The sequence below is a fragment of the Scomber japonicus genome, chromosome 5 (assembly GCF_027409825.1).
Source record: "Scomber japonicus isolate fScoJap1 chromosome 5, fScoJap1.pri, whole genome shotgun sequence".
NCBI classification, from domain to species: Eukaryota; Metazoa; Chordata; class Actinopteri; order Scombriformes; family Scombridae; genus Scomber; species Scomber japonicus.
The window spans coordinates 28,170,182-28,185,751 of NC_070582.1; the positions used below are offsets into that span (position 1 = coordinate 28,170,182).

The following is a 15,570-nucleotide window of genomic DNA, read 5'->3' on the forward strand; positions in this document are numbered from 1 at the left end:
TTATTATTATTAGCACTTTACTCACAAAAGAACCTATTCTGTGAAGTCATTCATAAAGAAGTAAGAAGGGCAACATGGATCATTTTGTGTTTTTAACAGTTTTAAATTCTACAGAATATTCTAAACGCAAGAAAAAGCTTTTGCAAGAGATATAACTAATATCCAAGCATCAGAGATCTGTGTGTGTGTGTGTGTGTGTGTGTGTGCGTGTGTGTGTACGTGCACATGTGAGTGTGGGGTTTAGCTGTGACAGTAATTAAGAGAAGTTGCAACGTTCACAAGATCTCTGCCTTGGCCTGTCAGTTGTATTCTACAGGGAGGTCCAGCGGGATCGGGGTATGTGTGTGTATGTGTGTGTGTGTGTGTGAGGAGGGGTTACGTTTGTGTGTGAGTGTGTGTGTGTGTGTGTGTGTGCGTGTGTTTAACTGTATGAACTACAAGTTGAAATAATATAGAATATACACTCAGTACACAATTAAAGACTGCATAGAGACAGCTGATTGAAGCCTCTCAACAATATTTCTTTTTTACAGTACATTGCTCTCAGGAAACCACAATTTTGCGCTCGCCTGTCGTTTTTTTATACACGTGGAATATAAATGAGCATTACATAAAAGTAAAGACTGAAACCTTATACTTGTGTCTTTTGTGGGGAGCAGCATAAGAAGAACATTTCAGCAATCTGGAATAACTTATCTGAGTAGCTATGCTGGTATAGCATGACTTATGTTTTTCAGTCCAAAAGATTAATATGGATGAAAAGAGCGGACTGTCAGCACGTTTATCTGGATCCTCAGAGGTGTGTGTGTGTGTGTCAGTGTGTGTGTGTGATTGTGAGTTCTTGGCTTCATTTCTTCAGAAGAACTGTGAAACTGCTTTACATTGACAACTCCTGGCCTCATTAAAACTTCATAGATCTGTGAGCACTGTTGAGGTGACAAAGAATTGGGTATCATCTTACACGCACACACACACACACACACACACACACACACACACACACACACGCTCTCTCTTTCTTTGCCACACACCTACAAACACACTGCATACAGTCTCTTTCTCCCTTTGTCTGACACACACACACACAAACACCTGACAAATCAGAAACTTTGCAAAATGTCTGACGCCCATCAACACACACATACACACACATACACACACACACACACACACACACACACACACACACACACACACACACACACACACACACACACACACACACTGTTCTCAACCATCAGTGCACTTGTGTTAAATAATTAACAGTGTGAGATTAGTCTGTCAGCCTTGGGGCATGGAGGTCCATCGATTCCCCAGAATGCATTTTTAATGAGCCGCCAGCCGGCATTCATTTCAGCTGGCCAGTGTCCGTGGAGGGCCCTCTGACACACACACACACACACACACACACACACACACACACACACACACACACACACACACACACACACACACACACACACAAACACACCTACAGAGAGTCCAGGCGTAGTGCCAGGGGAGACAATTAACATACACATAAACACAGCAGCAACACCGCTGCACTGTACGGCAGATATCACCTTGACAACAGCAGCAAACTAACTGCTTCTGAGCTCTTTAAGTTGTTTAACTTTGACTGTGATCTCGATCAAGCACAATCACTTCTGACCATTGTGTGAAAAGGAGCACAGCAGTGATTTCACCTCAGTGACCAGGATAAATTGCAGTCACAACATTGCACAGCATGTTCAGAGGCTGGTGGGAGACAGCGAAAATAGTTTTAAAGGCACCACAGATGATTAATACACTGCACACTGGTTTAAAACACTGGTTTAAAGGCTCAACGCTACACAACACGGAGTTGATTACAGACTGATTTATCCCTTTCATTTGTCTTTGTGTTCGACCTGACACACAAATCAATCTGTATTCTGTCAGGGATGTCAACACACAGACACTGACCATCCTGACACACATGTTCAGGATTAAGTTCAATTTTTTTATTGATAAAAAAAATGTGTGTGTGGGCATGTGTGGGTGTGGGTGTATGTGGGTGTCTTTCATTTCACAAAATGAAAGAGGAACAAAAACAGAAAGAACAGATGGAGATGCATGTGTTTCTACAAAAGCTACTTTTTCCTGTAAAAGTTTCACATTGTCACATGTGTCAACAAAGCTGGAATAATCAAGTGCACATGACTGAGCATGATATAAGTTTTATTAAATGGCAAATATGTGGTGAAAACCAACAGAGTGCTGCTGTTTGGATTTGCACACCAATAAACACTTTTGTCTCTTTTTTTCACCAATCTGTCTGCTTTAGATCAAATCATATGACCTTTCCAACAGGTGAGGAGAATGAAATGTGTGTGTGTGACTGTGTGTGTCCGTGGGTGTGTCTTTCACTTGTCTTACCTTTCCTGTCTCTCTCTCAAAGTCGACGTACTCCCTTGTAGGCACTTGCCTCTGATCTCCGTGCAGGTTGGCTGGAAAGAACTGGAGAGAAAGGTTGGTACCTGTAGCTACAAAGGCCTGGAGAGAAAAAGAGAAAAGAACACATAAAACACTGATGTCATAGAAAGTTATAACTTTTTTATTGCATTTACATTTAATAGTAAAGGAAAACTACAGTTTTATTATTGGTGAGATCTCTGAATGTGGCGACATTGCAAAAAATGTGTTTAACGCTACATGAAAAACTAACTGTCAGACAATCGCCACGGTTTTAAAGAAGCAGTTCAGACAAATTTGCTAACTTTTTTGGGGGGGCATGATGAATACTAATGACCAAAATCTGGCATATTTCAGCCTCCGATGCTTCAATTTTTACTTTTTTTGTTGTTGTTAATTAAACGTGTCTCTCACAAGTCCTATAAATGTATAGAAGAGCAATAATAACTTACTACTGGTCTTTTAATATGAATTATAACGAAGTGGTATATAAAGAAGTGGTAAAGTGGGTCCAAAATCTATATTTTGAAATAGACAGTAGATATCGGAAATGATTCCACCATTACCAAGGCTTCATAGAGGTTTTTAGAGAGTAATAGCAGAATGTTTAAATAAGTTTAAATATCTTATTTGGGTGAAAGCCTGGAAGGGTTTAAGTCTGATAGAGTGCATCAAAGTTGTTCCTTTTTTTCTCTCCTTTACTCAACCCACCCACCCTCCATCGCTCCTTCTTTTTGGTCAAACCGCTCTCCGTCTTAGAACAAAAGCCTAAACTGAACCACTGGCCTGCTCACCACACACACACACACACACACACACACACACACACACACACACACACACACACACACACACACACACACATACATAATCACATCAAACTGGAACTTTCCCTCATTTTTTGATTTCTGTAAAATGACTTCTTGCTGTAATGGGAGACATTTGCTTTAAGATAAACACACACACACACACACACACACACACACACACACACACACACACACAACCACACAGACATGCACAAAGGCACGCATGAATACTGAAACACAAACAAAATGAAAATCAATAGAAAGCATTTCTCTGTTGCAGTCAGAAAGCAATGAATTACAGAGAGGCAGAAAATTAAGTTAGAAAATTTATGTTTTATGTGTAGATGTGTGTTTGTGTCAATTGTCTTTGTGTGTGTGTGTGTGTGTGTGTGTGTGTGTGTGTGTGTGTGTGTGTGGTCTGTTGTGTGTGCTGAGACAGATCAATACTAAGGACATTAGGGCTGCGACTGAGCTGGAAGCATATGAATTATGCATCCTGTCAAATCTGTCTCTCATCAGAGACTGAGAGAACGAGAGAGAATGAGAAAAAACTGAATGAAAGAGGAAGAGACGGAGAGAACAGGAGCGAGCAGAAGACAGAGAAATGGAGGTCGGACCACGCTGAAAACTACCATGAACGTACATGGACACACAAAGTGAAAAAAACCCCGTCACACACTCTAATACACACACGTCTATATACACACTCACTTAAGAAACTGAGAGCTAAAAGAACACCCGAGTCATCATTTCTGCTGTATTTGAAGTATTGGATTACAACCATCTGATACCAATTTGCTGCCTACTACTGCTGGAGAGAAAAGAGGGAAGGGGAGGCAGAGAGAGGAGAGAGATGGAGGGAAACTGAGAGACAAAGGAGGAGAAAGAGGAAAGCGAGGGAGGCGCGGAGAAATGGAAGTGGTAGTGGTGGGGTGAGGGGGGGTGGACACATGCTGAGGAAGATGAGAAAGAGGAACAGAAATGAAGGGAAACAGGACAGCGGAGAAGACAGCGTGATAAAAGTAAAGTCAGAAAAAAGAAAGGAACAGGAAATGGAAGTGAGATGGAGAGACGAAGAAGACAAAAGAACTGAGAGTGGAGGAAATGATTTAAAGGGAAGGGAACGGACAGAGAGAGAAAGAAAGAGGAAGAGAGAGAGAGAAAGAGAGAGAAGCGCAGCATGAAAATCAATAGCAGTTTAGAAAGCGACTCATCTCTAATGAGCTGAGCTGAAGATAATTTACTTTGAATTATTGTCCCATTTATCAGATCAATCCTGAACATTCTAGAGTCGCCCTGTGAGTCGAGCCGCACGCGTGTGTGTGTGTGTGTGTGTGTGTGTGTGTGTGTAATGATCTGAAATTCCTGGCAATATAGAGCTGCCTAACTGCATTTTACATGATACGTATAGTGTCAAAAAATAAGCCTGTAATTTATAGTACAAAGTAAAATTACTGCATGTACTGCATTTGACATATTTTCATTTGTTTTATTGTCTATTTATTTAATATTTATTTGAACAGGGACAACTGTTCAACAACATTTATAACCTAAGCTAGTAATGCCTGTTCCTAGATGGGCCTTTAAAATACATCAAACTCAGTAAAATACATATGGAACTGCATAAAAACAAACAACTATATCAGCACCATGTAACCACAAGCAAAACATCCATCATGACTGATCCCTCTGTAAAAATGGTTTCAATTTGAGTTTCAAAGATATGATTAATTCTGATCCTGACTAACTGGTAAAATATTGAATATTACTGTTTAATCAATATCTGATATATCATGCAGGGTGTATTAAGACTCACACTTTATATATATTGACTTGCTTTTTACACATATCTACTACCCTGCTACTCTTCTGCTTTAACATTTGGAGAATAAAGTACGCTGAATACCGTGTTAGTCTTTCATTTTCTGCCCTCTTTAACAGACTGTTCATTTATTCATTTAACCAGCAATTTTGTTTTTCATGTGGAAACTAGATTATTAGAAAAACCGTAAGTCTGGAAGCACATTTTTTGACAAGAGAAAGCACTGTTTATGGGGGATAAAGATATTTAAAGATTCCCTCTGGACATGTATCTGTCTGGTATGTTTTTTCCACTGAAAATTGAATTACTTCATTAAAAAGACATCTACTCCTTCTCTCTTATGATAAAAAAAACTGAATCTATGAATATTCAGAGATAGTTCAAAAGTTTTCCTGCTGGACACAAGACGTCTCCTACTTCAAAAAGTCAATTCTCTGTGTGTGTGTGTGTGTGTGTGTGTGTGTGTGTGTACACTTGTGTCAGCTGCATACTGGATTATGGTTGGCTCCAAACTTGCTATGATGTTATAACCTAACGTGTCTGATGTCTGATTCAGCAGATGAAGGTGAAAACAGCCCGTCTAGCGTCAAACTCTGCATGTACATCATTCAGCACACGTAACAATCAAGCAAAATGCATTTTCTGAGCAGAAGGTGACACAAAACATAAATTCAGCGTTAACCTGACAAGCTGAACACAGCGTCAAGTTTATATGTTCTCTGTTCGCCCGTCTCATCTATAAAAAGTGGACCTTGGCAGCACGTTCACGTCTCATTGTGTCTAATAGTTGTTCACGCTGACCATGAAAATAGCAGGAGGTCTTTAGAAGCGTCTGGCCCGATAGATAAATCAGCAACATGATGTCACAGCTGCCGTCAAACCATTAAAACTGTAGCCATCAATTCTCACGGCAAGAGGGGGGCTTATAAATACAGTGAGGACAGACAGACAGACAGTCGGACGCATCATGTCCCACTAAAAGATGGTAAAACTAGATGTGTCTCCCCCCACCACCACCACCACCCCTCCAGCAATGATGACAACGTGTTTGTGAAAAATACCTGGAGGATGACTAAGACAGCAGAAGTTGCCCCTGTGTTTTGTGCCAGCAGTTTGCCTGACTTTACTGTTTTTAGGGAGGTTTTTTTTTTTTTTTTTTTTTTTGTACACAGACTTCACACAGCGAGCGTACAGTAATGACATAATGAGAATATGAATGTGTCCTGACTTGCTTTAAATGCTATAAGCTGCTCATTTACAAACCTCCACTCACTACACCCAGTGTTTTGAAAGAAAACAGTAAAAGGTCACGCTGGTTGGGCTTAACTTTTTGGGGGCAAATCTTTGCAAAGAAGTGAAGACTTTGTACAGGATGTGTGTTCATAAAAGAAAAAAAAACTCTCTTTACTATTATTACTTTGAGTTCCAAATGCTCTCTTTTCACTGACGCTCATTCAGAGGCACCCATCTCAAATTTGGACGACGATCATATGCGTTTCAGACGCGGCAACAGAGACGCGCGGTTTGGAAATGGAGGGAAACAGATGCCGGTGAAGAATACACTTGCTGTGACACTGTGGGCTACGGACCGACTGACTCTCTCCTCCATATATGAAAAATGAAGAGGAAAAGCTTTCAGTATAATGCAGTTCAACACCACAATACAACTAACTAACAGAAAAGAGATGAGTCAACATAAAAACAGCTCAAGCAGAGGACTAAATATGAATAAAGATGCACCTAATGATTATTTTCATTGTTCATTTATCTGCTGATTATTTTCTCATTCAATTTATGAATCTTTTATTCTGTAAAACAGTCAGTAAAACAACATCAAGACATGATTAGTCAATCAGGAGAAAAATATTTGGCTTTTGATAATTGATTAATCATTAAATGCCAAACATTCTTTGACTTCAGCTCCTTAAATATGAGAATTTGCTGCTTTTCTTTGTCATATAGGACAGTAATACAAATATTTTATGGTTTTGGACTGCTGTTTGGAAAAAAGAAGGAATTTAAAGATGTCACCTTGGAGCCTGGTAAATCATAAAGCTGCTATTTAAAAAAAAAAATTTGATATACAGATTAACAGATAATAAAAAAGCATTAGTTTCAGCCCTCTTCATTTTACCAAAACCCAAAGTGAAGGTTATTATTTATCACATAAGATGAAGAGAAGCAGAAAATGCTGTCAGGTGAGAAGCTGGAACTTTAACTAGAATAACAGTTTCAACTTCAAACAAAAACATATTTAATGAAGTCACTATTTACTGAATGGCTTGTGTATTTTCTCACATCAGGTGTTTGTATTTCCTGTCGAGTCATTGTGTTATCCTCTGTGTGCTCACTGTATCCCCGTGTTTACTGTATATACCAAAATTAGACATGACAGGTAATATTTACTTTACGTTACCACTTTTAGGCCCAAAATTACAGCCTTAACGGTGTTTGTTGTAACCATAAAGTGCGACAACGTGTCTCGATGTGTGCGTTCATGCTTCTGCACAAACAAAGCTGAGACGAAGATGAGCGCAGCTGTAAAATATAAGAGGGGAGAAGTATTGGTGATGAGCCTGGGAGTGTGGTACGTTAAGCCTGGTGGTCTTGCATGCGTGATAGCACGTCTACTTCCTGGTGCAGGGACACACAGACATCAGACAACACGCACACACACACACACACACACACACACAACGTGAACAGAGCACAGTGTTCTCATAATAAGAGCTCATTTGTCTATTTAAGTCTTGAGATGAATGCTCGCTACTGCATGCGGTTTGAAAGCTTCTGAGATGAGCCAGTGTGTTTTACAGTTTAATAAAAGAAATATATGGTTCACAAAGGATTAGAGAAGACATGCTTATGATATCTACTCATCTATTGTGTCAGGTTATTCTGCACCATCAGCTTCACATCCCTCACAAACACACACTGCCTTCTTTTTCTCTCTTTCTTTAAGTCAAATATTAATCAGCATTTAGCTCTACATCCCCCTCTCTTGTATCTCTTGTATCGTGTGAAGAGGAGGACAAAGATGAAGAGGAGTATACATGTTAGTTTTGCACTCACCACTTCTGACCGTCCGTCCCTGCAGGCGTTCTGGAAGCGGGCTTGCCTCTCCTCATGGGGTCGGTCTCTGAAGCCAGTGTATTTGATCTAGAGCACATAGACACACATACCTTGAGGAGCACACTCGCTATACAATGAGAGCTTTACTCACACATGCATTCATAGTCTGAGTGTGTTACATGTGTTTGATCTTATAGTAGAAAACACTCTGTTTGACAGCAGCCTGCAATTAGAAGATAAGCCACAGGAATTTTGATTTAAGGGTGCTTTTGTTTCTGCATTACATCAAAAATAACTAATAAAAATATATTAAAAAAGGGAGAAGAGTAATCATTTATAATTTTATCAGCCTTTTTTTCCCCAATGCATTTTCCTCACTTTCTTAAAAGTAGTGATACATGTGAAACTATTTCATTTAATTCACCTTTTTTTTCTCTTTTCTTTATTAAAGCTCCAAGTCTACTTTAGAGGAGGAGGAGGAGGAGATTTTTTTCAACTGTAAATCTTCTCCCAACATGAATGAAGTAATCTTTATGAATCCTAAAAAAAAAAAAAACTCAACCCGCCAGCATGCTTCTCTCCTCTAACGAGCCTTCTTCTCTTGTCTTTTTTATTTCCGCCGTCTTACAGAAAGGATCCAGTGTGTGAGTGTGAGTGTATATATATGTATGTGTATGTGTGTGTGTGTGTGTGTGTGTGTGTGTAGAAACGCAGCAGACTCACCTCACACTCCCTGCTCAACTTGCGGAAAAACTCCTCATTGTCAAACTTGCTCCTCTGGTCCGGGACTACCCGAGGCATCTTCAACCAACACTTTCCAACCTCTCTTTTTTGTCACTTTTTGTCTTTTTTTTTTTTTTTTGGCTTCAACGATTCCCCGCTGCGTAAAAGTTCAGCTGTGTTTCTCGCCGTCCTGTTCCTCACTCAGCCTCTCTTTCACTCACTTCTCTTCCGTGTCTGTGTGTAGTCTCTCTATGTATGCGTGTGTGTGTGTGTGTGTGTGTGTGTGTGTTTTTTTTTTTTTTTCTTCCCTGTGTGGAGCAATGTGCTTTTTCTGCTGCTGGCTTCTGTAATTATGACGGCTGCTCTTATTAAGATGATCTGCGTCCCGGTCGCCTCTGGATCCAAGTGCGTCTTATTAAGTGACCAACTGCGATAGATAAAGCTCAATTTGACCATGCGTCTCTCTCTCTCTCTCTCTCTCTCTCTCTCTCTCTCTCTCTCTCTCTCCCTCCCTCAGTCTCTCTCTACCTCTCTCTCTCTCTCTCTTGACGAGCGTGTGATCTTAAGCAAGAAGCAACAAACGAGCGCTCTCTCTCTTTCTCTCTCTCTCTTTCTCTCTTCCCTTCTCTCTCTACCTGCAACTTTCAACTGCTCCTCCCCAGTAGTGTTTGTGCATGAAGGAAAAACAAACAAACAAACAAAATGAATCCATCAAATAGCCTAATTAATCATCTTTTGACGGCTTTAATGATGATTTGGCACCGAGTTGCGCTGCGCTCTGGTGTCCGATTAAAGAGGAAATATATGTGAGGCATGTAAGCCTATAATTAACATTTGTATTTATGTATCAGTCAAAAGGAAAGTGATTCAGTAAATGCATGTACTTTGCAGGGGGTTTGTCTTTATATTTGAAAGTTAAAAAAAAAAAAAAAAAAAAAAAAGGTTTAAAAAGTGATAATTGGGCCAAAAAACACAAGTCAACATAAAGCTTAAAGGATAAAACTATTATTCATATGTTATATCAATTGTTTATTCATTACTTAACACCGCCTCAATGCATCACTCTCCTTCACGTCACGCTGTTTTCCTGCTCTTTGTAACACTTTGGCGGGTTGTTCTGGCACATCTCTCACTCGAAATTACCACAATTCCAGCACGCACTTGAAGGCATCAACAGTCTACTTCCTGGCTCCGTCGAGTCGCTCTTGTGACTGTGCACCCAAAATACCGCCCCCACACCCCCCTTCCTCACACACACACACCCCCACCTCCGCCCCCCCATTCACAATAATAATACTACTACACACGCTACTCGGGGGCCTCACTGCGCATGCGTCAGGGGGGTCCCGGACCGCAGAAACTTTATAGGATCCTTATGTGAGAAAGTGAGAGATGGAGGGAGAGCACGGAGAGTCACACAGTCTGCTAACAAGTTCAACAGTGTCTTCCATTTTATGCTACTTACTTCACATATAATAATGTAATGAAATTGATACCATGTTACAATCTTTTTGGCTTGTGACCCCTTTTAAAACAATAGTGTCCAGCTGGGGCCCCTTTGTCATGATTCAGATGTCTCCAGTTAAAACTTCTCATGTGGTTTCATTTAAATATCTGTTTAAATGATCCAGGTCCTTCAGATTTAGTTCAGACGTTTGTTGTTTGTTTTTTTTTTTAAATTTCTTGTATACTCCAATACTCCAATCATTCAATCATCACAAGCCTCCAGATTTACTTTGAGAGCATTTATGGGGTGGGGTGGGGGGGGGGGGGGTGGGGGGGGTTAAGTTGGGAACCACTGAATGTAACCACCTAACAGAATGTAAAGTAGTTCAAGCTCCATCTCAAGCAGCTAAAAACAGTAAAGTTCTACTCACACACTGATGCAACACTGTGAAAAAAAAATCTACTATGTCAGATATAATCATAAATCATAAATCAACCAAACGGGCCAGTTCTCCTCAGTGAGTACTTTTACATCAAGTAGGCTACATTTTACTGATTTACTTTTAAATGAGTATATTCTTCTGTAAATGCTGAAGTCATTCGTTCATAAACTCTATTAGACCTTGTGCAAAATATGACATGTTTAATTTAAAAAAAAAAAGATTATGATTATTATCTTTCTGGAATGATCTGCCTGAGGACAGTGAACTCTTTAACTACATTGAAATCCACTAAAAGATGAAATGAGATGAGATAAGATATTCCTTTATTAATCCCACAGTGGGGACATTTACATTATTGCAGCAGCAAGGGGATAAAACAAAGAATAAAGGACAATAAATTATAAGTAAGTAGACAAGCAATACAAATACAATAGTAGTAAAATAATTTGGATTAAAAAGCATGGAATAAATAATAAATGTAAAATAAAAAGTAATAAATATGTGCTCATGTTCATTGTTATCTTCATATTATTATTATTATTATTATTATTCAGTACATTTACTCAGTATGGTTATTAAATAACACCAATTACTAGAATTACCTGGCTTTATTTGAGTATTTCCTGATGTTTGGCATTACATTTATTATACATATTATACATCTGGCAGCTACTGTGCACTTACTAGTAACTTTGCAAATGATCATTTTGCGAACAAAACATTAAAAATGATTTTAAAAATGATGCATTGTTGTTTGTTACAAATTATATTATCCAACTGTATTAAAATGTAGTTTAAATCAGCTCAATCTCAGACAGCTGCATAATTAAAATGCTGCTTACATGTTAATATGACACAAGAAAAGACTTGAAGAGTAGTTGACATACACACACGTACACATGCAGCACCACACACACACACACGACTACACACACAACACTACACGCAGAGTACTACACACACACAACACTACACGCACAGTACTACACACACACACAACACTACACGCACAGACTCTCAGGCAGAAAACTTTAATTTATAGCATTACAGCCGAGACATATTGGCACTTAATGAGGAATGAATGTTTGATTAGGCAATAAACAGGTGGATAAGAACACACGCCCCTGGAATGTAGCACGGCTCCTTTGTAGTCAACACACCCACCTACTCACACATGCATAAACACACACACAGACACACACAGACACACAGACATGCACACAGTAAATATGACTCTGTGATTCCCTGAGGAGTTTCATAATCACCCACACAGATCTTAATTAAACGATGAACAAGAACTTGCAGGTTGGTGTGTGTGTGTTTGTGTGTGTACTCTCAAGCAGTGTTTATCTGTCATGACATGTTTTGTTGTTTATTTTGTTAGTGTGTGTGTGTGTGTGTGTATGTGTGTTCACAGACTAACTTGTGAAATGTATGTTTGCTGCAAAGAATCTCCTGAGACTAAAGGAAGAGAGAAAATGAAACACATGCAATTATCCTTTAATAACAAACAAACACACTCTACAGAGGAGAAACTCAACTAATGACAGAGCTTCTAACTTATTGGAGCAATAATATCTGGCATTATCATGAAGGAATATTGAGTACAAGATGTCTAAATGTGTAAAACTGAACACATTGACCTACTTATGGTGCCTGTGAGCAGAATGGGCAGCTAAATGTTTAAATCATTACTTTTTTATCCTAACAAGGGTGGAAACAGAGCCTGGGGCCACAGCATATGCTCTTAATACCTTTTATGAAAAGAAACGCTCCTTTTATGACACCCATGTCATTGATTTCCAACAATTCTTCTCCCATTCATATAGCCTGAGGATCACATTCACACACACAGAGCTAACTGCTTTATGATGTCAAAGTGGCCATTTGTGTGTGTGTGTGTTAGCTGCAGGCCAAACAGTGCGTGAGTGATTAACAACAGTAGCTGGTGACGCAGTAAAAGGTTCATTAATTAATCAGATAATCTGTGGTTGCCATGGCGAAGAGTTCTGACATGTAGTCTGGTCTCATCTTCACACAGCACATTGGGCACAGCTCACTTTAGTTCATGTCACTTTGTTTTAACGTCTTCCCCTCAATGTGTTTTTAGTGTCGGGTCAAGTGTGAAGTTTAGTTTGTGTCGAGGTTAATTTTAGTTTGCTTGAGTTGATCTTTTTCTCTTTTTTTAGTTTTAGGTAACTTTAGAATAAGTTTAGATTGGTTTAGTTTTGGTGAGGTGAAGTGTAGTTTAATTCACCTTTTTCATGAAAGTTCATTTTCATATGTCACAGTTGGAAAAGCACAAGTGCAGTGATGGAAAGTAACTAAGTACATCTACCTAAGTGCTGTGCTTAAGTATAAATTTGAGGTACTCATATTTGACTTGAGTATTTCCATGTGATGCTATTATACTTTCTCTCCACTACATTTCAGAGGGAAATATTGCACTTCATACTCCACTACATTTATCTGACAGCCTTAAATCCTTCAGATTAAGATTTGACACAATGGATATTATAACAAGCTTTTAAAAATACAACACATTGTTAAAGATGAAACCAGTCTGTTTGTCTTTTGATGTCTTATAAAAAGCAGTGTGTAGTCGGGCTCACATTTCAGATGTCCATGAGTTCTTAACATCTCCACCAAATAATGATTTTTCCCTCTAAACTTCTCACATGGTTTAATTTTTTCCACTATTTCAGCAAAAAATCAAAGATCAGAGAAAAAGTCCAAAAGCCTGTTTCCTCTCCCATTAATCATCTCACGACCCCTCAGATTTATCTGGTGACCCTTTGGAGGGGCTCGACCACTAGGTTGGAAACTGCTTTAAACTATAGTAAAGTTTAAGTCTAGGTTAGTGATGGTTACTTTTTGTACATTTCATTTCATTTGTTGTAGGTCTGGTCTTTTTTTTCTTCATCTTCTTCATTTCTTTAAGTCTTTTTCACGCTGAAAGCCACAGGAAGTGGAGGAAAGGAAGCCGAGGAGCTGAGCATTGTCTCCACGTTGGTGCTGGAAATGATGGCTGTAAATTGTTTTCATTCTTTTCTGTTCAGTGCTGAGCTGCTTTTCTGTTTGCCTGGCTGACTCATCAATTTTGAACACCTGTCTGTCAGTCTGAATAATGTAAGAATGTTTATTTTTCACATCAAAATACACATTGGTTAATAAATCTTAAGTTAGTTCAGTTTATTTATGTATAGACGAATCTCTATGATCCTGAGGTCACAGTGGATACCATCAGTCTTTCTTTCTCTTCTAAGCGGCTGATGTCATGTCTTAAAATAATTTGGTTGAAACACTGGAGGTCAGCCTGCTCTTGCACTCCTTCGTTTGGGGTTCTGAATGCTTTTTTTCTCCCTCTCTCTCTCGCTCTCTCTCTCTGTCCAAATTTCAAGTCAAGTGTAAAGAGCAAATGCACTTCAGCCTTTTAAATGATGTTAAGATGTGCAGTGTTCCTGTCAGTAAAATGACATTAATGATGGATCACGGAGAGCTTGATGGATTTCCTCTGCTAATGTTTTCTGAGCGTAGCGTTTTGGAGCAACACTGTAATACGGGAGGCTGAGTCACCTCTTATGTATGGTCCATTAGCTCTTAGAAAAATATGACTTTGCCACAGAACTTCAAACCTAACTGTAATACTGAATATCATTACTATTTTTGTTGTAGCTGTTGCACTATGCAGGGGAAAAACTCGGTCTCTCTTTTTATTTTACTCTTTTTGTCTTTCTTTCTCTCTTCAATCTTTACTTTCTTTTATCTGTTTATATCATTCTAAATGAAAAGGTATTTATAGACAACACTGTTATCACCCATGCAATCGAGGGAAGAGTTTTATGATATAAACTAGAGCCTGACTGATATATTGGTCAACTGATATTATCGGCCAATATAAACATATCTCAGATATATTGGTATCGGTGAATATGTTGTCTGATATGTGCTGATATTATTTCTTAAAAGTCATATAAGGAGCATTTTATGTAAACTTGATCATTTTACTTAATTCAAGTTTAATGTGTTTTGTTTATTTAATTAGTGTTTGATAACCACATTTGAGTCATAATTGCTAAAAAAAATGTGTGTTTATGTATATTCTGTAACATATAACATCAGCAAATATATTGATATGGGATATTTTTTGCTCCCTAATATCAATATCAGCATCAGCCCCTAAAATGCAGTATCAGTCTGATATAAACTTTTGTTGTTGTTGTTGCATTATATAACAAAATGACACTGGAATCACATACTGTAACAACTAAAGACAAAAAAGGCAACTAATATTAGTTCATCAGATATGGTAGTTAAGTAGATGAATAGTTAAGTAGACTAATACTTTTAGGTCAGAGGATATATTGTGCCAATATATAAACAGGGGACAGGTGCCATATAGATATTCACAGATGTTAATATACATATATAGACATACACATATATATATACCAAGCACTCATACACCACCACGCCTGCTAGCTCACAAATAGACTCTCACATATACCTGGGAGTACATTCTTTTATATATCCATAAACAAAGTGACATCAATACAACTAAATTCATCCTATATTGTCTAGTTGTCTCATTAGAAGTATTATGTGTTATGCACCTCACCTATTTTCCCATTTTTCTTCAAAGATATCTATTTGATTTCTAATTCTCATAGTTATCGTTTCCATTTAATAGATTTCCTTTACAGAATCCTTCCATTTAGAGTTAATGAAGTTATCATCTGTTAACCGCTTTCTTGTAATTTAATATAAACTAAAGCTATAGCTTAATCAATAATGAAAATAATTATTAATTGCGGCCCCAATA

At 38.4% G+C, this 15,570-nt stretch overlaps 1 protein-coding gene across 4 annotated transcripts in view; it reads right to left on the reverse strand.

Annotated features, from left to right (window-relative positions):
* Positions 1-9,346, reverse strand: part of cbfb (core-binding factor subunit beta) — a 33,451-nt gene extending 24,105 nt beyond the window's left edge. For all 4 annotated transcript variants that reach the window (XM_053319015.1, XM_053319014.1, XM_053319017.1 and 1 more), the window contains exons 1-3: positions 8,860-9,346; positions 8,137-8,223; positions 2,398-2,514 (exon numbers count right to left, since the gene is read on the reverse strand). In XM_053319015.1, the coding sequence (XP_053174990.1) occupies positions 2,398-2,514; positions 8,137-8,223; positions 8,860-8,937 (282 nt within the window). In that variant the 5' untranslated portion in view covers positions 8,938-9,346. The remainder of the gene's footprint in view (positions 1-2,397; positions 2,515-8,136; positions 8,224-8,859) is intronic.
* Positions 9,347-15,570: the final 6,224 nt, after the last annotated feature.